Source organism: Sus scrofa, chromosome 7 (assembly GCF_054392235.1).
Source record: "Sus scrofa isolate SSC_HxYL_T2T_F1_AM1 chromosome 7, Sscrofa_HxYL_maternal_Yorkshire_Landrace_v2.0, whole genome shotgun sequence".
In the NCBI taxonomy this organism is placed as follows: Eukaryota; Metazoa; Chordata; class Mammalia; order Artiodactyla; family Suidae; genus Sus; species Sus scrofa.
In genome coordinates, this window is record NC_139389.1 from 23,108,634 (window position 1) to 23,135,546 (window position 26,913).

Consider the following 26,913-nt stretch of genomic DNA (forward strand, 5'->3'; position numbering starts at 1 on the left):
CAACTAATCCTTAATGAGCCTTGTGTGCCAAACACTACAGTAAACCTTTCAGACCCATGAATCATCTAGTACCTATCTCCAAACCTTATGACAAAGGAAATGTTAGTATCTGAATTGTAAGATACTGTTCATCATTCATCCCAGTTGTCTGCTAATGACTAGGGAGGTTCTAAAGATCAAAAAGCCATGAATCCCTTAAATGAGGTATTGAGATGGTGAGACTATAAATCCAGTTTTCAAGGTTCCATAGATGTATAGCTAAGCTCTAAAATTCTATGCTCGAACTCTGCTCTTTTCCATGTCATTCTCCTGGTGTTTTATTACTTTCAATTCTCTGATATCATGATATTTTGTCCAATTTTTCATCTACTTCCAGTGATTTTCCTTCCCTACATAGGGGACTATTTATCTGTGCATATTTTTTATGGCTTTGGCATTGCCCAAAGTGTGCAGCCATTCCCAGGTCAGAGGTCAAACCTGAGCCACAGCAGAGACCTAAGCCACAGCAGTGACAATGCTCAATGATGGGTCTTTATCCAAAAGGCAGTCAGGGAACTCTGTTTGAATATTTAAAGTCCCTTGTCTCTCCAGCTCCACTAACATTTTCATTCTAGTGTATCCTTTTTTTTTTTTTTTTTTTTGCCACACCCATGGCAAGTGGAACTTCCCAGGCCAGGGATTCAACCCATACTGCAGTTTTGGCTTTGCCACATCTGCAGCAGTGTGGGATCCTGAAGCTGCTGTGCCAAAAGGGAACTTCTCTAGTGTATCTTTTTGTACATCATTTCTCATCACACAGCATTTTATTTATATTGACAGGGACTTTTAAGTTATGTGTAGGAAAATATTATAGAAGAAAGGAGAGGTTTTTCTCTGACTTCAAAATGTCTGGAGAAATCAGGTGGATGGGTCAACCCATCAGATTTCTACTGCATATTTTAAAAGTTCACATGATTGGATGAAGGCTACACATTTCCTTTAGGTATTTAATACCTTTCAGGAATAGTGTTTGTTCAAATTTACATGCCTTTAAGATGGGTTTAAGTGATAGCCTGATAGAATCTGATTACAAAAAAATTCTAGTTGCTCTCTATAGGCACCAAACTAGTTCCAAAAAGTTTAGAAAGACTCTCTGCCAGCAATGAAATGCTTTCTTAATTCCCAGTATATATTTGTTACTATGATATACACACATTCCAACCTTCCCTAAAAATGGATAGTTTTTAAAATGGGTCTTTTGACTTACCTTATGTTGATAACTATAGTTTAAGCAGCAAAAGGAATTATGAAGGAACACAGCTGAATTTTTCCAACTTTCAGAGAAAGACAGAGAACCCTAGAGTACACAGATGAATATTTATGAATAATCTTTGGAAGTGTGTTTTCCATTTCATAAAATGCTGCCCCAAAGAAAAAAAAACCCAGATTAGGAAGACAATCGTAGATAATATCCAGAGTGCTTTGCAGACGTGCAATTTATTTTATTCCTGAGACTCTTGGGCATTATTTTCAAACAGCCCATTTATGCTTATCCCAGATGAGTCAGCAGGCAAACTTCCTTGGGACAGAGTTCTCCATGGAAATGCTTCTGACGTACAGTTAATTACCTCCTGAATATGGGTTGGTAGCAAGTCTCCTTTCTTGTTAATTTGGTTTAGAATAAACTCATTTGATTTCTGAGAAAACTGGAAACTACTTTTATTATTTAATTCATTTATTTCTCTTTTTAATGTTTCTTTTACTGTCATGATTTTTTAAAGTGAAGTGTAATTGACATGCAACAATACATTATTTTCAGGTGTACAATGTCATGATTTGACATTCCTATACCCTGCAAAGTGGTAACAGTAAATTTAGCCACCATCGGTCACTATACAAAGTTAAAATTTTCTGTTTTTTTCCTTTTTTTAATTAAAATTTTTATTTTTTATAATGATTGCTATTTTTTCCACTAGGGCTGATTCACAGTGTTCTGTCACTTTTCTGCTGCACAGCAAGGTGACCCAGTCACACATACATGTATCCATTCTTTTTTCTCACATTATCATGCTTCATCCCAAGTGCCCAGACATAGTCCCCAGTGCTATACAGCAGGATCCCATTACTTATCCATTCCAAAGGCTATCGTTTGCATCTATTAACCCCCAATTCCCAGTCCCTTCTACTCCCTCCCTGTCCCCCCCTGGCAAGCACAAGTCTGTTCTCCAAGTCCATGATATTCTTTTCCGTGGAAAAGTTCATTTGTGCCGTATGTTAGATTCCAGGTGTAAGTGACATCATATGGTATTTGTCTTTCTCTTTGTGACTTAACTTCACTTGGTATGAGAGTCTCTAGTTCCATCCATGTTGCTGCAAATGGCCTCATTTTGTTCTTTTTTATGGCTGAGTAGTAGTCCGTTGTGTATCTATACCACATCTTCCTAATCCAACCATCTGTCAATGGACATTTGGGTTGTTTCCATGTCTTGGCTATTGTGACTAGTGCTGCAATGAACATGCAGGGCATGTGTCTTTTTCAAGGAAAGTTTGTCCAGGTCTATGCCCAAGAGTGGGACTGCGGGGTCATATGATAGTTGTATGTATAGTTTTCTAAGGTACCTCCATACCGTTCTCCATAGTGGTTGTACCAGCTTACATTTCTTGCCAACAGTGCAGGAGGGTTCTCTTTTTCTCCACACCCTGTCCAGCATTTGCTATTTGTGGACTTATTGATGATGGCCATTCTGACAGGCGTGAGGTGATATCTCACAGTAGTTTTGATTTGCACTTCTCTCATAATCAGTGATGTTGAGCATGTTTTCATGTGCCTGTTGGCCGTCTGTATATCTTCTTTGGAGAAATGTGTATTTAGGTCTTTTGCCCGTTTTTCCATTGGGTTGTTGGCTTTTTTGCTGTTGAGTTGTATAAGTTGTTTGTATATTGAGAGATTAAGCCCTTGTCAGCTGCGTCATTTGACACTATTTTCTCCCATTCTGTAAGTTGCCTTTTTTTTTTAATGGTTTCCTTTGCTGTGCAAAAGCTTGTCATTTTGATTAGGTTCCATTGGTTTATTTTGGCTTTTATTTCTGATGCTTTGGGAGACTGCCCTGAGAAAACATTTGGAAGGTTGATATCAGAGAATGCTTTGTGTATGTTCTCTTCTAGGAGTTGATGGTGTCTTGTCTTATATTTAAGTCTTCAAGCCATTTTGGGTGTATTTTTGTGTGTGGTGTGAGGGTGTGTTCCAGTTTGGCCGATTTGCATGCAGCTGTCCAGGTTTCCCAGCAATGCTTGCTGAAAAGGCTGTCTTGTTCCCATTTTATATTCTTGCCTCCTTTGTCAAAGATTAATTGACCGTAGGTGTCTGGGTTTATTTCTGGGTTCTCTATTCTGCTCCATTGGTCTGCCTGTCTGTTGTGGTACCAGTACCACACCGTCTTGATGACTGTGGCTTGTAATGTTGCCTGAAGTCTGGGAGAGCGATGCCTCCTGCTTGGTTTTCGTTCCTCAGGATTGCTTGGGCAATTCTGGGTCTTTTGTGGTTCCATATAAACGTTTGGATGGTTTGTTCTAGTTCTGTGGAAATGCCATGGGTAATTTGATAGGGATTGCATTGAACCTGTCGATTGCTCTGGGTAGTATGGCCATTCTTACAATATTAGTTTTTCCAACTCAGGAGCATGGACTATCTTTCTATTTCTTTGACTCCTCTCCAATTGCCTTGATTAATGTTTTATAGTTCTCAGGAGGTAAGCTTTTGCCTCGTTGGTCAGGATTCTTCCCAGGTATTTGATTTATTGGGGTGCAATTTTAAAAGGTATTGTATTTTTGTATTCCTTTTCTAATGTTTCATTGTTGATGTACAGAAATGCGACTAGTTTCTGAATGTTAATTTTATATTCTGCTACTTTGCTGAATTTGTTGATCAGTTAGAGTAGTTTTAGGGTTGAGTCCTTAGGGTTTTCTGTGTATAGTATCATGTCATCTGCATATAGTGACCATTTCACCTCTTCTCTTCCAATTTGGATACCTGTTGTTTCTTTTGTTTTTCTGATTGCTTGGCTAGGACTTCCAATACTATGTTGAAAATAGCGGTGGTGAGAGTGGGTATCCTTGTCTCGTTTCAGATTTTAGTGGGAAGGCTTTCAGCTTTTCTCCACTGAGTAATATATTTGCAGTGGGTTTGTCATAAATGGCTTCTAGTATGTTCCCTCTATACCCACTTTGGTGAGGGTCTTGATCATGAATGGATGTTGGGCTTTGTCAAATGCTTTCTCTGCATCTATTGAAATGATCATGTGGTTTTTGACTTTTCTTTTGTTAATGTGGTGTATGACGTTGATTGATTTGCATATGATGAACCACCCTTGTGCACCTGGGAAGAATCCCACCTGGTCATGGTATATGATCTTTTTAATTTATTTTTTATTTTTTATTTATTTTTTTTTGTCTTTATGCCTTTCCTAGGGCCGCTCCCATGGCATATGGAGGTTCCCAGGCTAGGGGTTTAATCGGGTCTGTAGCTGCCAGCCTATGCCCCCTATGTGGGATCCGAGCCGCGTCTGTGACCTACACCACAGCTCATGGCAACGCCGGATCCTCAACCCACTAAGCGAGGCTAGGGATCGAACCTGCAACCTCATGTTTCCTCGTCGGATTTGTTAACCACTGAGCCATGACGGGAACTCCCATGATCTTTTTAAAATGTTATTGGATTGGGTTGGCTAAGATTTTGTTGAGAATTTTGGAGTCTATAGTCATCAAAGATATTGGCCTCTAGTTTCTTTTTTGGTATCTTTGTCTCGTTTTGGAATTAAGATGATTGAGATATCATAGAATGTGTTTGGGAGTGTTCCTTCTTCAACATTTTGGAAAAGCTTAAGGAGGATGTGTATAAGTTCCTCTTTGTATGTTTGGTAGAATTCGCCTGTGAAGCCATCTGGTCCTGGACTTTTATCTGTAGGGAGTGTGTTTTACGACATATTCAATTTCCTTTCTAGTGATGGCTTTGTTCACTTGATCTGTTTCTTCTTGATTCAGTTTTGGCAGCCTGTAAGTCTTGAGAAAGTTGTCCATTTCTTCTAGGTTGTCAAATTTGTTGGCATTCAATTGTTTGGAGTCTTCTCTTAGGGTTTTTTGTATTTCTGCCGTATCCGTTGTGATGTCTCCTTTTTCATTTCTTATTTTGTTTATTTGGGTTTTTTCTCTCCTTCTCTTGGTGAGTCTGGTCAGAGGTTTGTCAATTTTGTTTACCTTTTCAAAGTACAGCTCTTGGTTTTATTGGTTTTTTTAAATTAAAAAAAAAACTCTATTTCACTGATTTCCTCTCTGATCTTTATGATTTCCTTTCTTCTGATGACTAGGTTTCTTTCGTTCTTCTTTTTCTCATTCATTTAGGTGATGGGTGAAGTTGTTAATTTGAGATTTTTCTTTTTGAGGAAGGCCTGTATTGCTATGAATTTCCTTCTGAGCACTGCTGTTGCAGCATCCCAGCGATTTTGAGTGGTTGTGTCTTCATTATCATTTGTCTCAGCGTATTTTCTAATTTCTTCTTGATTTCCTCCTTGACCCACTGGTTTTTTAGTAGCATGTTGTTTAGTCTCCATATAGTTAGTTTTTTCTCTCTTCTTTTCATGTGCTTGATGTGTGCTTTCGTGCCATTGTGGTCAGAGAAGATACTTGAAATAATTTCTGTACTCTTAAATTTGTCGAGGTTAGCTTTGTGCCCCAGTATGTGATCCCTCCTTGAGAATGTTCCATGTGCACTTGAGAAGAATGTATATTGTGATTTTTTTGGATGTAATGTCCTGAAAATGTCAATTAGGTCTAATTTTTCTGTTGTGTCATTTAGGATCTCTGTCGCCTTATTGATTTTCTGTCTAGAGGATCTGTCCATTGGTGTGGGTGGAGTGTTAATGTCTCCTACAAATACTGTATTCCCATCGACTTCTCCTCTTTGTCTACTAGTATTTGTTGTAGGTATCTGGGTGCTCCTATATTAGGGGCATCTATATTGATGATTGTAATATCCTCTTCTTGAATGGATCCTTTTCCCATTAAGTAGTGTCCTTCTTTGTCTTTCTTCATGGCCTTCGTTTTAAAGTCTATTTTGTCTGACACGAGGATTGCAACTGCTGCTTTCCTGTCTTGTCCATTGGCATGAAAAAACTTTTCCCATCCTCTCACTTTCAGTCTCTCTGTGTCCTTTGCCCTAAGGTGAGTCTCTTGTAGACAGCAGATTGAAGGTTTTGCTTTTGTATCCAATCTGCCACCCTGTGTCTTTGGATGGGAGCATTAAGTCCACTGACATTTAAGGTAATTATTGATAGATATATATTTGTTGCCATTTTAATCCTTGTTTTCCAGTTGATTCTATGTTTCTCCTTTCTTCCTTTCTTTTTTTTGGTTGGATGATTTCTGCTTATTTTTTGCCCGAGTACTTTTCTTTTTAGTTTTTGTGAATGTGATGTTTGGTTTTGATTTGTGGCTGCCCTATTTTTAAAGTATGTTAACCCCTTCCCGCATCTGTTTGCTTTAGCCTGATAGTCATATAGGCTCAAACACATTGTGAAAAAAAAATCTATTTTTTCTTACTTTCCTTCCCCACATTCTATGATTGTGTAGTCCTGTTTTCTTTTTTTTAACATCTTCATATATATCTTTTTGCTGTTCCTTGTGTTTATCAGTGCTTTTACAGTAGCTTTTTTGTGTTGTTTTGGTTTTTAGAACTATGTGCAGGCTTATTCAGGTGACTGCTTTCCAATTGTGGTTTCCTCCATCCTAGGTTTCCTCCCAGGTTCGGCTCCTCAGCCTGTGGTTTTCGGCTCCCCGTCCTGTGGTGCACCACTCCCTAGCCCTTCAGGCTGTCTCCACCCACCCAACCCTAGTCGTCTCCCTCGAACTGAACTCTGGAGCCTGAGTCTCAGTGACCAGCCTCCGCCCGAGCGTCTCGGGCTGTGCCATCTGGGGCACTGGTGCAGATGGTCTGTGTGGCTCTCACTCTGTTTTGCCCTCCTTAGTCCAGTTGCTCTGCTTTTCTCAGAGACTTTGAAGTTCCTCGGCTCTGCTGATCTCCCTGTCAATAAGGTGGCCTCCCAGGGTGTGGGTTCCTTTTCTCTTCCACAGCTACCTCTCAGGAGTGCTATTCCTGTCCTGATTCCTTCTGTCTCTCTCTCTCTCCTCCTGCTTTTTTCTACCCAGTTATGTGGAGGGTTTCTTGCCCTTTTTGGAGGTTTAAGTTTTTCTGCTAGCATTCAATAGATGGTCTTTGTGGACTGTTCTACATGTAGATACGTTTTTTTGATGTGTTTTTCGGCGAAGGTGAGTGCAATGTCTTACCCCTTCGACATCTTTATCCTTCTCTAGAATCTCTGGACATTTAAATTAATTCTTCCAGTTCATGAGTGTAGAATATACTTGCATTTATTTGTGTGTTCTTCAGTTTCTTTCTTCAGTGTCTTTTATTTATTTTATTTTTTCAGGCCACACCAGCAGCACATGGAGGTTCCTAGGCTAGGGATCGAGTTGAAGCTGTACCTGCTGGCGTATGCCCCAGCCACACCAATGCCAAATCTGAGCAGCATCTGTGACCTACATCACAGGTCATGGCAATGCAGGATCCTTAATCCATGGGAGCGAGGCCAGGGATTGAACCTGCATCCTCGTGGATACTAGTCAGATTTGTTTCTGCTGAGCCAAAATGGGAACTCCTCATCAGTATTTTATAGTTTTCAGTGAACTTATTTTTCACCTCCTTGCTTAAATGTATTTCTAAGTATTTTATTCTTTTTGATGCAATGGTATATGGGGTTGCTTTCTTAATTGCTCTTTCTAGTAGTTGTTGGACCACAATTTTAAATAAAGTTAGACCAAAGCTAGTTTGAAGGTTGTGAAGAATTTCATGTGAATTTCTTGAATATCTTACATTGTTCATTTGTAGAATTCTCAAATAAGGTATAATATTTCTGGCCTTAAACAATAAATAAGAGGACACAAAAATGAGTTGAAGAGAGATGAAAGTACCATAAGTGGTCTTTCCAGTGAGGAAGAATAAAATGACAGTAAAAATCCTTAAAATATTTAATAATTTCCTAATATCAAGACTAAGAGCCCATCTTTTCTCTCTCTCACACACACACAAACACATAACATCCCACATAATAGTAGTCCGATTTGTGTACCAACATTAAGATTTAAAAGTTATCCACATAATCCATGAGTACATTACTTTGAAAAGCAAGTTCAAATGTACTGAATAACATGTACAAATAATTACATCTCCCTTTAAACAGCCTCTCCCCGTGGCCCATAATCTCACTGTCCTTTCTGTAAAGGAAACCACTAGTATCATGTGGGTGTGTATTGTTTCACTTTACAAGTGTGATGGGTATATTTCATTCTCTTTCATCCCTCACCCAGATCCACTCTTTGTCCCACTGTGTATGTTGTACTCTATGCTCTACTCAAGAGTCTGAACCAAAAGGAGTCCTTGGTATATAGCTTCCATTATAGTCAATGGGGGTCACCAGTTGAGGATTAGAGAAAGGGAGAAAACAGCTAGTTTGGTTTATTTTCCCTTGGCTCCCTCTCAGCTGGGACACATGAGATGGCCTATATTGCTCAAGCAAAAGTCATAGCTCTTGGAGATAGCTGTGTATTACGGTTTCTTTTTTTCTGGTTTCCAGTACCACTTCCCCACTTTGTTGCTTCAGGCCTTGGGTGTGTGACAGACGTCCATTGTGGCTAGTTCCAGGGTAGTACATGTACAGTACACATATAGATGCCCCTTGTTGGGGTTCTAAATCCTTCTCATGCCTTTGTTGATACTTCCTTTTTTCAACTTCCCTCATTTTCTCAGGTGGAGCGTGCCAACTATTTTATGCTGGGATTATAGCTGATATAACTCTCCATTTACAGACGGACCAAGATCATTCCATGCTTCACAACCTTTTTTTTTTTTTTTTTGGTCTTTATATGGCTGCACCCGCAGCATATGGATGTTCCCAGGCTAGGGGTCAAATTGAAGCTATAGCTGCTGGCCTATGCCACAACGACAGCAACGCCAGACCTGACCCATGTCTGTGACCCACACCACAGCTCACAGCAGTGCCGGATCCTTAACCCACTGAGTGAGGCCAGGGATTGAACCCGCAACCCCATGGTTCCTAGTCAGATTCGATTTGGCTGCACCATAATGGGAGCTCCCATGCTTCAGAACTTTTGAAATCACCATTTCTCCTGCCTCAAATGCTCTTGGAGTTCCCGTTGTGGCTCAGTGGTGAAGGAATCCGACTAGGAACCATGAGGTTGTGGGTTCCATCCCTGCCCTTGCTCAGTGGGTTAAGGAACCAGCGTTGCTGTGCGCTGTGGTGTAGGTCCCAGACGCGGCTCGGATCCGCGTTGCTGTGGCTCTGGTGTAGGCTGGTGGCTACAGCTCTGATTGGACCCCTAGCCTGGGAACCTCCATATGCCACGGGAGTGGCTGAAGAAATGGCAAAAAGGCAAATACATAAATAAATAAATAAATAAAAAATAAAATGCTCTTTCCCTGATTTCATCCTGGCTAGCTCCTTCCTGTCTTTCAGTTTTGAGCTTAAAGATCCCTTCTAAGAATGGATACCCAAAATGAATTTACTTCCCAGTTTCTCTATAGCATAATCTTTTAAGTTTCATCAAAAGAGTAGTTTCTAAGTTATTTTACTTTCCAATTCTCTCTCTGAAAGATGTAAATTTTATGACAATAGTAGCTCAAAAATTCTAGTGAAATTATTATTATAGACATGATTTTTATAGACATACATGCACACACATTTTCGATGGCACAGAAATTGTCAAATCAATAATTTAAAAAAGATACATATTTTTACAAATCTCTGATATGCTTTTGCTGCCTTCTATATGTTTTGGTATGTTTTGTTTCTGTTTTTATTATTCCCAAATTAGTTGGTAATTTCCCTTGTAATTTCTTCTGAGATATTTATTATTTGGAAGTGCATTGTCTAATTTCTCTGTACTCATGTTTCTCAACATTTTTGTTATCCATTGTATCTCATTCTGTTTTGTTTAGAGGACATACTTTCAGTCATTTTACCTTTTTTGGGGGGGCTGCACCTATGGCATATGGGAGTTCCCAGTCTAGGGATAGAATTGAAGCTGCAGCTGCCAGGCCTACCCAACCTACAGCACAGCTCACAGCAACACCGGATCCTTAACCCACTGAGCGGGGCCAAGGATCGAACCCTCATCCTCATGGATAGTAGTCGAGTTTGTTACCACTGAGCTACTGTGGGAACTCCACTTTCAGTCATTTTAAATTTATTGTAACTTGTTTCATGGCCTGACCAATGATCGATTCTGTAGAATATTCCATATGCAATGAGAAATATGTATATTCTGCTTTTGTTGGGTGAAGCGTTCTGTAGATGTCTGTTAGTTTTATTTTGTTTATATTGTTCACATCTCTCTTTCCTTGCTGATAGTCTGTCTAATTGTTCTATCCATTGTTTTAAGTGGGGCATTGAGGTTCAACAGTTATTGTGGAGTTATCTATTTCTCCAGTTAGTTCTGTTACTTTTCATGGTATGTATTTTGGCAGTCTTTTATTAGATGCCATATCTATCCATATCTTCTGGATGGATAGATCAAATGTAACATTATAAATTTTTTTTGACTGTAATAACAATTCTTGTCTTTATGTCTATATTTTCTGATATCCACAAAACTGTTAGTGCTCTCTTTTTTTGCTTTATTTATTAATTTTTTGAAGTACAGATGTCTCAGAATATTATAGAAGTTTCAGGTGTACAGCATAGTGATTCACTACTTTTATAGCTTATATGCTATTAAAATTGTTGCAAGATAATGGCTATAATTCTCTGAGTTAGACAATAAACCTGGGTTTCTTATCTATTTTATAGGTAGTAGTTTGTATCTATTAATCTCATACCCCTATCTTGCCCCTCCCCTCTTCCCTCTTTTCATTGGGAACCACTAGTTTGTTCTCTGCATTTGTGAATCTGTTTTTGTTTTCTTAAATATGTTCATTTTTTTATTTTTTAGATTCCATATATAAATGATAGCGTGGAGTGTTTGTAAATATGTCACATCAATATGTCTTCTTTATCTCCTTTATCCATTCAAGTGTTGATGCACACTAAGTGGGCACCCATATCTCGGCTATTGTTAATAATGCTGCTCTGAACATTAGGGTGCCTGTATCTTTTCAAATTCATGTCTTTGTTTTCTTTAGGTATCTACCCAGAAGTGGAATTGCTGGATCATGTGGTCGTTCTATTTTTGGTTTTTTGAGAAATCTCCGTAATGTTTTCCATAATGGCTGCACAAATTTACATTTCTACCAAGAAAGGACAAGGGTTTCCTTTTCTCCATATCCTCACCAATATGTGTTATTTGTGTGGTTTTTGATTATTAACATTCTAGTAGATATGAGGTGATATCTCATTGTAGTTTTGTTTTACATTTATCTAATAATTAGTGATGTTGAACATCTTTCTATGTGCCTGATAGCCATGTATATGTCTTCTTTGGAACAATGTCTTTTCGGATCTTCCACCCATTTCTGGATTGTTTGTTTTTTTGATATTGAGTTGTATGAGCTTTTTATATATTTTGGCTCTTAGCCCCTTATCCATCGTATCATATAGGCTTGAGTATTGTCTTCTATTCAGGAGGTGGTCTTTTTTTGTAGATCATTTTCTTTGCTATGCAAAAGCTTTTAAGTTTAATTAGTCCTATTTGTGTGTTTTTGGTTTTATTCCTTTTGCCTTAGCATGTGGATCCAAAAAGAATTGCTATGATTTATGTCATTAGAATGTTCTGCCTATGTTCTAGAATCTTATGGTTTCAGGTCTTACGTTAAGGTCTTTAATCTATTTGGAGTTTGTTTTTGTATAGGATGTGGAGAAATGTTTTAATCTTATTATTTTGCATGCAATTGTCCAGTTTTGGATCTTTTGAAGACTATAAAACTTATCAAAATTAGTAAGGGAAACAAAAAGGATTGTGCTGTAAAATTGTTATTAACTTTCTTTTTTTCTTTGTTGCTGTTAGGGCCACACTTGTGGCATATGGAATTTCCCAGGCTAGGAATCGAATCGGAGTCCCAGCTGCTGGCTTATGCCACAGCCACAGCACTGGGCTATCTTAGCTGTGTCTGTGACCCACCCCACAGCCCATGGCAATGCTGGATCCTTAACCCATCGAGTGAGGCCAAGGATCGAACCTCCATCCTCATGGACACCAGTGGGGTTCGTTACTGCTGAGCCACGACTGGAACTCCCAACTTGCTTTAATTTTTAAAAATCATTCATTTTTCTTGATTAATCAACATATTTATAAATAATAATCTCTAATGCATGCAGATAATTCCTGCCTATTTCTGTAGCATAATTGTTAATTAGTTATTTTTTGCATGTTCAGATTATTTTTATCCTTTATTAATGGCACATAGATCTAAATACAAACCACAATGTATTAAGTTTCGGTCTTCAGTGAATCAGACAGCTTTTGCTGAAATGGGCATATCTGGCAAAACAGACAGCTTGGTCATTAGTAACCATCACTATCATTCCGTGACTGGAGAATTACCACATCTTCTTTTTCTTTTCCAGCTTTATTGAGATGAAATCGACAAATAAAATTGTGAAGACTTAAGGTGTATAATGTGATGATACATATATCAAATATATATCCCTCGATGTATGTATCCATTGTGAGATGACCACCACGATCAAGTTAAGTAGCACATTTGTTGCAGCATGTGGTTATCTTTTGTGTATGTGTGTGGTCAGAAGAGTTAAGATCCGTTCTGTTAGCAAACTTCAAGTACATAATTCAGTGTTATTAACTACTGTCACCATGCTGTGTGTTAGATCCCCAGAACTCATTCATCCTATGCTGTAGGTTGTCACGGTAGCTGTCACAGTTCTCCATTCCTTGTCCTATACCCACTGCTATGTGGGTAGCTGAGAATCTCTCATAGATCACAGCACCTCCCTGAGAACGAAACGTTCAAAGCCAAGGTAATGTTCCTATAGATGCCTCAAGCAACTAGACTGTGTTATAACGATGTCCATTTATCTTAAGAGCAAGTTTTCGGATGATTTCCAAATGTATTTGGTCAGGACTCATCTGTACCTATGTAAATCTGTACCTGAAAATGTTTAAAATTATTTATATTATTTAGTGTTAGTTCAGTTTTCTTCTTCCATCCTTGAATTTAAATAGGAGTTCTCCTTCTTTTGAAAAACATTTTCACCATGAGGAATCTTGGTGAAAATTTCCCCTAATTTTCTTTTAATAGTCTGCAACAGATATTTCTGATGTGTTTTTTTGGTTTTTTTTGGTGCCCAAACCTGGGATGAACCAGGGACCTTTTGGATTACTTTTAAATTCTTTTTTTTTTTTTTTTTTTTTTTTTTTTTTTTTTTTTTATATATATTTTTTTTAATGAGTTCTTTGAATTGAGTTTTTTGTTAAGACTTTATTTTTTTTTTTTTTTGTCTTTTGTCTTTTTGTTGTTGTTGTTGTTGTTATTGTTGCTATTTCTTGGGCCGCTCCCGCGGCATATGGAGGTTCCCAGGCTAGGGGTTGAATCGGAGCTGTAGCCACCGGCCTACGCCAGAGCCACAGCAACGCAGGATCCGAGCCGCGTCTGCAACCTACACCACAGCTCACGGCAACGCCGGATCGTTAACCCACTGAGCAAGGGCAGGGATCGAACCCGCAACCTCATGGTTCCTAGTCGGATTCGTTAACCACTGCGCCACGACGGGAACTCCTACTTTTAAATTCTTAATAATTTTCTTTTTTTTTGGATGTTTACATATTTTTATAGTACACACAACTCAAAAAGGAACTATTTAACTCTATGTCGTGTACCAATAATTAAGATTGAAGAATTTTGAAACCTTTTTATGGAAGGAAGTAATGCACATTACAGAGCTAATAGGGCATAAAGAGCCATGTGAGACACACATATGTGGAAGCACTACCCCAGTGACCACCGCAGAAGTCATACAGACCCCTCAGGGGCTCAAAAATGCCGAAGAGTTTAGAGTGAGAACTTGTTAGGCTTCTGAGATATAATCTGGCAATTTGTCCTTTTAGCCTATATTTAGCCTAAATGGGAACATTTTGGGAAATCTGTCTAGTGTTGGACTCATCTATTAAAATTCTTTGGTAGCCAACTTCCTTCCAGAATTTGGTAATGAGAACTTTAACTGTGAGTACAGAGGTATCTCCAAAATAACAATCACTGTTATTCAAGAAGGTTCTTACAAAAGAGATTGACAAGTACAGTTTGTCCTTTCTTTCTTCTTTCCCTCCTTCCTTCCTTCATTCCTTCTGTCCTTCTTTCCTTCCTCCCTCCCTCTTTCTCCCTTCCTTCCTTCCTTCCTTCCTTCCTTCCCTCCTTCCTTCCTTCCTCCCTCCCTCCCTCTCTCCCTCTCTCCTTCTCTCTTTCTCTCTTTCTTTCTTTCTCTCTCTCTCTCTCTCTCTCTCTCTCTCTCGCTCTCTCTCTCATTCCTCTTAGGCTGACTCTACATCTTTTTCAAAGAGCAATTTTTGTGGTCCTCTGGTATCTACCTATGAGCCAATACTTTTTTCTTGCCTAGAGTTCTCCTAAGAGCTGCCTTGACTTCCTTGTTCCGTAAACTGTAGATGATGGGGTTGAGCATGGATGTCACCACGGTATAGGAGAGGGCTAGGAGTTTATCTATTCCTGGTGAATGGCTAGCCTTGGGTCTCAAGTAGGTGACAGATCCTGAGCCATAGAAGAGTGTTACTACAAGTAAGTGGGAAGAACAGGTGGAAAGAGCTTTTCGGCGACCCTCAGGTGAGGGCATGCTGAGCACGGCAGCTAGAATTCTGCCATAAGAAGCAATGATGAGTAAAAATGGGCTGGAAATGCAAAGGATGGTCACAGCAAAGACTGCAGCCTCATTATGGGAGATATCCCCACAGGCAAGTGCCAGGATAGGGGGGAGGTCACAGAAGAAGTGGTCTATTTCACAGGGGCCACAGAAGTCCAGGGAGAAAATATAGTTGGTCTGGCCCAAGGCTACCATGCATCCCACTCCCCAAGAAACCATTGCCAGATGGACACACACTCCATGACTCATTCGTGTTGCATAGTGAAGTGGGGAGCATATGGCCATATAGCGGTCAAAAGCCATGGCGGCCAAAAGACAGCACTCACTGATACCAAAAAAAGCGAAGAAAAACATCTGTGTGGCACACCCCTCCCGAGAGATTCCTCGGGCCTCGCTCACAAGGCTCTGCAGCATCTTGGGTGTGACAGAGCACGTGTAGCCAATCTCCAAGAGAGACAGGTTGGCCAGGAAGAAGTACATGGGGGTGTGGAGGACCCGGTTGGTCCAGATGGCAGTGGCTATGAGAGCATTGCCCGCCAGTGATGCTAAGAACATGAGCAGGATGAGGGTAAACAAAAGGAAACACTGTTCAGTGACCTCGGAGAATCTGGCAAAGGCAAAGCGTTTGACAGACATGCTGTTGTCCTGCCACAAGGAACAGTTGAAGGTCATGCCTGAAAAAAAGAAGGCAAGGTCATCATCAAGAATCTTTCACATAGAAATCTGAATCTTTCTCTTACTCTTAACAAGCTCTCGTGAGTCAGAGAGATAGATTTCTGCTATTCTAAAATTCAAAGTTTGGAAGTTACCCTCATCTTGAAACCAAATCCTATTCCATGTTCACTCTCCTAGTTGATTTGTTATAAATAATCTAGTCAGCAGGCATGAAATGGAAAAAAGTTTAGTAAAATTCTCTCATCCCTTCATTTTACCAGTTGTCAAATACTACCAAATAAAGGTCCTCCCATACCTACCTATTTCTTTCCTTTTCTTTAGCCACTGACTTGCTTTCTTTACTCATTTATTCACAAGTATTTATTGAGCTCAGCATATTTTCAAAGTATTTTTCAGTTGCTGTTGTAGGTCTTGGATTCAACAAAGAAGGAAGAAAAAACAGAAATAAACGGACTGGTTCAGAATTCTGTTAAATATGAAATAACAAACATTATATGATTACAGGGACCCTTAGCATCTATGACTGCTGAAAAATGTGCTCACACATCAGGTATTCTATTATAATGCATTTACACTTATATTAAAGCATTTAGAAACATTTCCCTTTTTTGCTATTAATGAATACAATTTAATATTTCTTCTTTCCATGTGGCACCACAATTCAGTTAAGGTTGTGGCAAAGAAAACAGAGACAATCGTTTATCTTTTTTTTTTTTTAATCCAAAATATTTTCTTTCTTTCTTTTCTTTTTTTTTTTCTTTTGCTTTTCATGGCCACACCCACAGCATATGGAGTTTCCCATGCTAGGGGTCCAATTGGAGTTGTAGCTTTGGGCCTGCACCATAGCCATAGCCATACCCTTGCAGCACCAGATCCAAGCTGCATCCACGACCTATACCACAGCTGTTGGCAATGCTGGATCCTTAACTGTTTGAGAGAGGCCAGGGATTGAACCTGCATCCTCATGGATCCTAGTTGGGTTTGTTAACTGCTGAGTCACGACGGGAATTCCCCAAAATATTTTCTTGCTGTCCTGACTTCTTAATATAGCCTATGCAGTTGCATAGAAAATTCTGGATGTGGAGTTGTCATCTGTTCTGTTGCTTAAGTGTAAAGATGTGTATCTTACTCATTCTGTCTTTGTGTATCTGAAACAAATTGCAGTTTCCTCAGTGACTCTGATGGCAGGCCTGAGGGGGAAATCCCAACCACAAAAGGAGAATGCGTGACTCTTTCGCAACTGGTGACATCGCAAAGATTTCTTTTCCTAAATATCTTGCTCCTGTTTAGACTGTAGACAGCAGAAGTCCGTGTTGTGCGTTGGAGTCAGGGGCTGTGGGAATGAGAGACACCTACTGGTGGATGGCCCACAGTGCAGGCTGAGTGCACAAAGGCTGATGCCTGCTCTTAGTCATGTGATAGTCTTAGACCCACAGGGTGAATTAAAAAGACTTCCTGTGACAAGTACTTTTTAAAACCTGGTAAACTTCAGAGACAGCTGAAAATCTAAGGCATCCAAGATAGTGAAGATCTCTGAGTGCTTCTAAACATTTAAAAAGGCAAAGACGGATACTCTGTCTAGAAATAATTATTAAATCATATAGAAATAAATATATGGGTCTCCCTGGGGGTGAGAATGCAAGCAAAATTGTTCAGTTCTCTTCTCCCTCCCTGTCACTTAGAATAATTCTACACCAGGTAAAATCTGATTTTTTTCAGTACTCTTCCTGTTGTTTTCTGGATTTACTCTCCATCTTGACCTTTGTCTGTTGACCTAAGATCCGTGTAGTAGAGGTCAGCTTTATGTACACACCAAGAATGGTTAATTTTAATCATTGCCTACAGAAAGGGTGCGAGAGGCTCAAGGCAGGTGTCAGGGGTCTGCAGGAAGGAGCATCTCAGGCAGTACAGTTGGGCATGAATATTCTCTGTCTCTCACCTGGTACATATTTTCTCGAGCTAAAGTTTCTGATTTGTCATGTTGGTGTGAAGGAAGAATGATGAAGCCCTTCCTCTTTCTTGCTGAATTGCTTTGGTTTTAATGTGCCAACATTGTAGAGGCAACTGTGAATTCAAACTAAGAAATTAAGGAGTGCCTGGACTTTGCATTGTGGCACCGAGGAAACAAACCCAACTAATATCCATGAGGACATGGAGTTGATCCCTGGCCTCGCTCAGTGGCTCAAGGATCCAGCGTTGCTGTGAGCTGTGGTGTAGGTTGCAGATGTGGCTTGAATCCTGCCTTGCGGTGGCTGTCACGGAGGTTGACAGCTGCAGCTCCGATTTGACCCCTGGCCTGGGAACTTCCATATGCTGTAGGTGCAGCCCTAAAAAGAAAGAAAGAAACAAAAAGACAAAATAAGAAATTAACATGCACTTTATCACCATCAGAAACTCTTGCCCTTTAGAAATGTCATGTTAATGAGCTCATTAGACACTGTGTGCAATATTCTCTAATATTGCCAGTCTATAAAAATAACCTATATTAAGAATCAGCCATCAACCAAATAATGCACCATGCTTCTAATCTAAAGATATAGGAGTTTTATGCAAATGATGAACTGTGTTTGTAGATTCCTACTCAATGTGATGACAGATCAAGTGGCCGTTGAACATTGACAAGATTCTGCAGGTTTAAATCTTGAGATGGAGTTTCAGTGATAGGTGGATGTATGAAAAAGTAAATAGAGGAGAGAGACAAGATCATTTCAATAGCTCGTGGCTTTCTTCATGTGCCAGCTTCCCCAGCCCAAGATCCAAGACATGTACCTTGTCTACAGCTCTGCTTTGGAAATAACCCAGCAGAAGTGATTCATTTGGAGCCAGCTCCACATAACTAGAACTGTTGCTTAACTGACTCAGTCCCTTATTAGTCTCTATTGTCATGATGAAATGTTTCTTTAGTTCCTATCAGCCAGAGGAAATCATGTGATACATTACTAGATATTTTACCTGAAACGCTTAGTGCAGTGCCTGGAATATAAGAAAAACTCAGTAAATATTAGTCTCCATTATTCTGAAACGGTCATTTCTAAAATGCTTGAATCATAGGTACAATTTAAATAAACTGGCCATTGAATATGGCAGAGATGATTTCCCATTGCTTTCCACCATTTATCCGTAGTTATTTCATCGAGGACCTAATATCTAGCTGAGTGATGCCTTAACATAAGCTCGCAGAAACTATTTTAGCACTCGATGTGTGTAACATGTACAGGATGATACAGGCATTTCCAATTACCCAACAACAAGAGCTGTATCTAATTCTTGTGAAATAATTAATTTAAAACAACCTACAGCATAAGTCACAACTTATCCTTTATGACAGGGATACTGGCAAACTGAGGAAATTTTTATGGTCTTCAGAGAGGGGAGAAACTAACTGATTAAAACAATGTCCAGAAGTGAATGATGCTTCGAATGCTGGCTATTCGTTTTCAAGCTTTCATCCACCATCTTCCACAGCACTCTTAAGACCTCAGTTATATCACATACCTTCAATCATCATTTTTGAAGAAAAAAAGTAGATGGTATTTGCTTTTGAGGAGCCACTCCCTGATTTTGTCTGCATGCTGTCCTTCTAACCTCCCCACGTTCAGAGGATGTAAAGCTCCCCAGCCCTCACTTCTAAGGCTATGCACTGAGAAGCTTTTATTGTCATCAGGACCGTGTCTGATGCCAGGAAGATTGTGTCTCCGGAGAGAGCATTATGTCCTTCCCAGCAATGCCCTCTCTCCACACACACAAGCGTGTAGGGTTGTGCTGATTACATGATACTATATTTGGACGTTTCTCATCCTGAAAAGAAGGAATATGAATGTGTTTCACTTCCTTTCTTCTCCTTGTTCTGAATCTTTATCGTGCCTCCCTTCTCCTGAGACATATTTTCTTCTAACAAGAGGGTCAGGACATAGTTTGATTCTGTCTCTGAGGAATTGCAATGGACCTGTCTGCCTCTATTTTTGTTAATTATGGAACACTTAGGAAGCAAAATAAATAAATGTAAAAGGTAATATAAGACAAAAGTAAAAGTAAATCAACAGCGAAATATGATGAATAGCCTATATTATAGATCACTGCTATCCTAGACTGTATGCACAATGAGATATTAATTCAAGTGAGATGTATTCCTTGGGGCCAAATATGTGATGCCTGTATACTATGAATATGAACTACTCATATTTAAAATTTTGTTAGAATTAAAAAAGTAGTCATCAAAATAATTAGTAGTCACTTTCACATCATATTATATTGAAGCCATCAGTGTTTTTCTGGGACTCTCTCCCCAGATAATAAGAAATGAGTGACAATGGGAAAAAATCGGTGCAACTTCTCGAGGCTACTTTGTTCTCCTTGGTTTTTCTAATTGGCCTCACCTGGAAGTAATACTCTTTTTGGTTATCTTGGTGTTCTACTTGATGACATTATAGGGAACCTGTTCATCATTATCTTGTCGTACCCTGACTCCCATCTGCATGCAGTCATGTGTTTCTTCCTCTCAGACCTCTCTTTTCTGGATCTCTGCCACACCACCAGCCCCATCCCTCAGTGGCTGGTCAACCTTTGGGGTCCAGAAGAAAACATCCAATGGATTAACAGGAGCTAAATATTCTCCTACAATCTAGTGACCAAAGTATGAAGAATATTGGCGCTTGATACAAACTGCTCTAGCCCGGGTTGTCAGACATTTCCCACCTTTTGATAGCTGGGTTTTTCTGCTAGTATCGGATCCCTGTTTAAATTCCCCCCAATAGAAAAATTTAAACTCTGAATATATAGCCATGTAATGATATTAATATTTAAATATTTATTACATGCATAATATTCGATATGCATTGAACAGAGCTGGAATGATACATGCCAAGCTCATAATAGTAGTTGCCTCTGGGTTGGGTTTTGGGTCAGGGAGTGATAGAAAGGACACTGATTTTCTCTGTGATATTTTATGTGCTAGAAAATGCTGGAAATAAATATGACAAAAGTAAGAGTTGATGATTCTGAGTTGTGGGAATGTAGGTTTTCTATGTGTGTGTAATATTTTTAAGTATCTGAAATAAAGAATAACAGAGGGAGTTCCCGTCGTGGCGCAGCGGTTAACAAATCCGACTAGGAACCATGAGGTTGCGGGTTCGGTCCCTGCCCTTGCTCAGTGGGTTAAGGATCCGGCGTTGCCGTGAGCTGTGGTGTAGGTTGCAGACGCGGCTCGGATCCCGCGTTGCTGTGGCTCTGGCATAGGCTGGTGGCTACAGCTCCGATTCCACCCCTAGCCTGGGAATCTCCATATGCCGCGGGAGCGGCCCAAGAAATAGCAACAATAACAACAACAACAAAAAGACAAAAAAAAAAAAAAAAAAAAGAATAACAGAGAATTAAAGCAGAATTGTTTGTTAAAATATCAGTTCAAGTTAAAATTCATCGTGATGGTAATAGTAGCTCACATGTATGGAGTAATTATGTACCAAGCACTGTGGAGAATGTTTATGTCTTTTCCTTGTTGAATTTGTACAACAATCAGGACCAAGGACACATAAAGACTGTTTTCTGGTACTTCTCTTAAAACAGAAAGCAAAATACCCAATTTCTCTCTCATTTTTTTTTTTTTTTTTTTGTCTTTTTGCCTTTTCTAGGGCCGATCCTGTGGCATATGGAGGTTCCCAGGCTAGGGGTCTAATCAGAGCTGTAGCTGCCGGCCTACGCCAGAGCCACAGCAACGCGGGATCCGAGCCACGTCTGCGACACACCGCAGCTCAAGGCAATGCCAGATCCTTAACGCACTGAGCAAGGCCAGGGATCGAACCCACAACCTCATGGTTCCTAGTCGGATTCGTTAACCACTGAGCCACAATGGGAACTCCCAATTGCTCTCTTAAAATCACAATTTTTAAAATGATGTCACTTATACATGCAATCTAAAATATAGCACAAATGAACGTATCAACAAAACCGAAACAGACTCAGAGACTTGGAGAACAGACTTGTGGTTGCCAAGGGGGAGGGGGAGTGGGATGGACTAGGAGTTTGGGGTTAGTAGAAGCAAACTCTTATATTTCTAAGGGGCAAGTGATGAGGTCCTACTGTGTAGCACAGGGAACTACACCCAGTCTCTTGTGGCAGAACATGATGGAAGATAATATGAGGAAAAGAATGTATGTATATGTATGGCTGGGTCACTTTGCTATATAGCAGAAATTGGTTCAACACTGTAAGTCAACTCCACTTACTAAAAAAATGTAATCTTATTGTAATACAATTTCCAAACCCAGATTTTCTTTCTATCGATGTCATATATTAGCTAGAAACAATATCAAAATTTTAAAATGTTTCTTAATTCATAAACTCATCATATACTGTTTTTTTGTTACACTAACAAGCCAGTTATTGGATATAGTCGTATTTTATTTTTTCTATATTATGGCAAATCTCTTAGCAAGACCTCAAGGGAAATTATTCATAAGGATGTTTTGGAAATTTTAAATAGTTATGTTAGGTTTTCAGAGTTTTGGTGGTTACCTTCTGGGTTATAGTTTGAATGGTCTTCAAAGATTATTTTCAATATTTTGCAGGGCTACACTTGGCCTTGACATTTAGAGATGTTAGGCAGAGACAATTAACTCTAATTAATAGTAAAAATGTACAATTTAGTTTTTAATGTATCCCACTTTTCAAATGTCTCATGCTTCTCTACTCTCTCACTTAACACCACCCCTAACAAGTTATTCCTCAAATGTGGCCCTTAGCAGGATGAGGAATTGGGGAAGAAATTTCAGGGCAACCTGTTCCCCTCCCTATAAAGACAGCTTCATGATCATGTTCATCAGTGAAGGTTGGTCTGTAGAGTCATTGTTTTCTTTGGGCAGCAGTGTATCATGTTGAAGGTATTCTTGAGACACTGTTGTAACTAGGACAGCTCCTTGAAGGGCATTACTTACCACTTTGGGATTTACCCTCCCAATGGCCCCAGTCAAGGAAAGCATGTCCCATTATTCTTTTGTTTCCATAAAACTCCATTTGCTCTAGGAGAAGGGGTCTATCCCCTGAGACACTAAATGCTCTAATGAGCTCCTCTTCCCTGCTAAACCATATCTTTCAGTAGACTCAGAATTCTCTGTTGTGTAGCATGATAACCATAGTAATTTTCAGACTCTGCTTTCCTAGTGTGATGCAGTGGACTAGACTCTATGGTGCATCTGTCCAGCTATCCCTTTATGTTGGTGATGTGAAAGAGATGAAAACCAGAGATCAGGTTGGTCCCTACATAAAGAGGCATCAGCTGGGCAAAGAGAGGGAATATGATCAGATGCAGAAAGGGCATTTAGTGAAAGGAGTTGTTTGAGTGTTAGGCATGCCCTAGGTAAGGGTATTGAAAGACTAATATGAGAACAAAGACAGCTGACCAGTGATATGGGGATGGGGAGGCGAAACTCATGTCCGTCATATTTCCTCCATAGAAATTTAAAAATAAGGACATTTAAAAATAATGTCTTATTATTATTATGTTGTCTTTTTATCTTTTCTATGGCCGCTCCCACAGCATATGGAGTTTCCCAGGCTCAGGCTCAAATGAGAGCTGTAGCCGCCGGCCTAACGCCAGAGCCACAGCAACGTGGGATCCAAGCCTTGTCTGCAACCTACACCACAGCTCACTGTAACACCGAATCCTTAACTCACTGAGCAGGGCCAGTGATCGAACCCGCATCCCCATGGTTCCTAGTCGGATTCGTTAACCACTGAGCCACGACGGGACCTCCATTAATGTCTTATTTTTAAGAAAAGGCGATATTTCATTCCACAGCACAAGAAAACAGTCTTTGTAGAAATCTTTTTTCCCACTCCTTTGTAAAAAATAAACTTACCTGTAACGTTCCTATTGTTTGTCTACTTACTTCTGATTATTTCATTAAGAGTTTTAAGTCTTAGAGGCTTGGGGACAAACTGTTTCTAACTTTCCTGTTGAAACTCAATATCTAGTGCTAACATCTTTTTTAAGAATGGTACTTGAGCAAGTAAGAGACCTCAAAAGTGGTAACCAGAGGTGGCTCTATTATTTTTGTTTGTTTGTTTTTTCATTTCTTCCTTCCTTCCTTCCTTCCTTCCTTCCTCTCTCTCTCTCTCTCTCTCTCTCTCTCTTTCTTTCTTTCTTTTTGCCATAGCTTGTTAGGAAGTGTGAGAGAAAGAATTGGCTGTGTGAGGAAACAGAAGTGATGAGACATTATTGGATGAGGCGAAGCTCTCACGGAGAGACAGAGGGATATTTCAATGGTGGGATACTTATAATAAAAAGCAAGCTAAAAATCTTAGTTCACATGAATAGATCTGTCAAGTACAGGGGGAGAACCTTGATAAAATGCCTCTTTTTTGGTGGGGGGTGGGCAGAGGAAGAGCAATTTATTGCTTCTTTGGGCTTTAAACCGCCAAAGTGCACTCATAGTCCACAAGAAGGAGCATAAATTTTTAACACAGTGGTATCACCATAAAATGCCTCTTAAAGGACACTTGAATTTTTTTTAATATATATTTTTTTTATTTTCCCACTGTACAGCAAGGGGGTCAGGTTATCCTTACATGTATACATTATAATTACATTTTTTCCCCACCCTTTCTTCTGTTGCAACATGAGTATCTAGACATAGTTCTCAATGCTATTCAGCAGGATCTCCTTGTAAATCTATTCTAAGTTGCATCTGATAAGCCCAAGCTCCCGATCCCTCCCACTCCCTCCCCCTCCCATCAGGCAGCCACAAGTCTCTTCTCCAAGTCCATGATTTTCTTTTCTGAGGAGATGTTCATTTGTGCTGGATGTTAGATTCCAGTTATAAGTGATATCATATGGTATTTGTCTTTGTCTTTCTGGCTCATTTCACTCAGGATGAGATTCTCTAGTTCCATCCATGTTGCTGCAAATGGCATTATGTCATTCTTTTTTATGGCTGAGTAGTATTCCATTGTGTATAGATACCACATCTTCCGAATCCAATCCTCTGTCGATGGACATTTGGGTTGTTTCCATGTCCTGGCTATTGTGAATAGTGCTGCAATGAACATGCGGGTGCATGAGGACAATTGAATTTAACCGATTTGAAAAGAGAAATTTTTTAGGAAAAGGAAGCTATAGATTCAGCGAGAGAGCCAAGAAGAAAGAAAGAGTGTGAGGTTGGAGGAAATGGCTTGTCACAATACAGTGGAAAACTGTCCTATGAAAGAGGCGAAGAAATCACTTGAGTTATAGCTATTTATGAAATGTATCTTTTCTTAAAGAAAAGGAAACATAAGATCCCTAGTAACAATATATTAAATGATGAACAGCCATTTAATGATTTCGTTAAACATTCAGAATTCTTCATGAAGCTTACTTCAGGCCCTTTGTTCAGGTTCCTCAGCCCTGTGATAGACATATATGCACTTCCAGCTTTAAGCACTAGTATTCAGTTTACTCTCTGTTTTCTCCATCCCACACCCTTCCTTGCTTCTTTGCTCTCTCCATGAGTTTATACCTTCCTTTTCCTAAAAATTTCTCTTTTCAAAATAGTTATATTTACATGTTCTTTAGGAGGCATTCTACCACTGTTCTCCCTATCTGCCTCACAGATCTATTCATGTGAACTAAGGTTTTCAGCTTTGTTCATATCACAGGTATCCATAAATGGATGTGCCTGTGTCTGTCTCTCTCTTTTTTTTTTGGTATTTCTATGTGTATTTAATTTTCAGTTTAGAAATAAGCTATGAGTGTGAGGAAACAAATCGGAAGATGAAGTTCTTTCTATAAGAATATTTACTTGAAGCTCAATATTTTTTACCCTATGTCAAAATTTTGAAATCATAAATGAGTTTATATTGTTCATCATATCTTTTTATCTGTGTGTAAGATTATCTGGATTGCAATTATTGTGTTTTTGATAATCAGATAAGCAGAAATGGCATGAAAATGCTGAAAAGAACACTAAAGCTAATTGTTTAAAAGATTATGTTCCATGGAAATTTTCCTTTGTAACTGTGCTAGAAAATGTTCAAGTTACTATTTACCCAGACATCACCCTCGGGTGAGTGAGAAGAATTCAGCAGTTAAGAAGTTGTTTCTCTGCAGCAGGGAAAATATCTGGATGAAATATAAAAGTAAAAAGAAAAAAAACCTTTGTATTTACTTAAAAAAATTTTTAATCTGGTAAAATATTACATTTGCAGAAAAGTTGCAAAAGTGGTACAAAGAACTGTCATTAGCCTTTTGACCAGAGTCAGCAGAAGTTTACATTCAGCCTGAAATATTTATTCTTTTATGTATCAGTCGTCTAGCTAGCTATCATCAATGTCTATGTATCCATCTGTCACCCATCTCTCCTTATCTCCCTTTCATCTATCTATATCATCTCTTTTTGTGACTAATGTGGAGACAACCCATCCTTTTATTGTAAATACTTAAAGTGTTTTCCCCTAAGATCAGAGATATTATTTTACATAACCAGTGTATAGTTAACAAAGTAGAAAATTTAATATGGATACAATATTATCATCTGACCCGTAGTTCATATTCATTCTTCTCCCGTTGTCTCAGTAATGTTGTTAACAGCTATTTTTTCCCAGTTCAGAAGCAGACATTTAGGTAGTATGTCTCTTTGACGTCCTTTAATGTGGACCAGTTCATTTATCTTCTTTGAATATGATCTTTTTGAAGCGTGCAGGCCAGCTCTTCTGTCCAAGTTGTCTCCGTGTGAGTTTGTCTCATTGTTTCTTCATTGTTAAGGTCAGGCTGTGCATTTTTTGGCAGGAATATGACTGAAACATAATGTCCTATTCATAGCATCATATCAGTAGCCACATGCTGTTGGTTTGTCTTAACATCGGAGATGTTAACATTGATTACTTGGCTATGGTGATGTCCGCCAGGTTTTTCTAATGTAAAGGCTACTGCTTTTCATTTTGTAATTAGCAAGTAATTAGTGGGAAAATATTTAATTAAATTTGTTTTAATTTTTGGCTGAACCCATAGCATGCATAAGTTCCTGTGCTAGGGATAGAGCCTGAGGCACAGCATTGACAACACCAAATCCTTAACTGCTAGGCCACCAGGGAACTCTGTGGGGAGATATTTTAACCTATGTTCCTATTTCTCATCTTACTTTCATTCCCCATTTTTTAGCATCCGTTTATGCTTTTCGAACCCCATCGTTCTATTTTTTCAATTTAATTTTATTGGCGTGTAGTCGATTTACAATGTTATATTAGTTGAAGATATATAGCGACGTGACTCGGTCATACATGTAAAAACATCCATTCTTTTTCCCGTATAGGTTTTTACAGACAATTGAGTAAATTTTCCTGTGCTGTGCACAGCAGGTTCTCATTAATCATCTATTTTACACAGTAGTGTTTATGT

At 39.2% G+C, this 26,913-nt stretch overlaps 1 protein-coding gene and 1 long non-coding RNA gene across 2 annotated transcripts in view; one reads left to right on the top strand and one right to left on the bottom strand.

The window, feature by feature from the left end:
• The window catches only part of LOC110257996 (uncharacterized), an 819,260-nt gene that overhangs the window by 305,361 nt on the left and 486,986 nt on the right, over positions 1-26,913 (top strand). The gene's annotated exons all lie outside the window — the stretch shown is intronic.
• LOC110259048 (olfactory receptor 10C1-like) lies at positions 14,580-15,542 on the bottom strand. Its single transcript, XM_021082341.2, has one exon. It carries the CDS (start codon positions 15,540-15,542, stop codon positions 14,580-14,582), a length of 963 nt encoding a protein of 320 aa, XP_020938000.2.

Coding starts and splice junctions, on each gene's coding strand:
- LOC110259048 (XM_021082341.2), bottom strand. CDS start 15,542: ATGACCTTCAACTGTTCCTTGTGGCAGGACAACAGCATGTCTGTCAAA.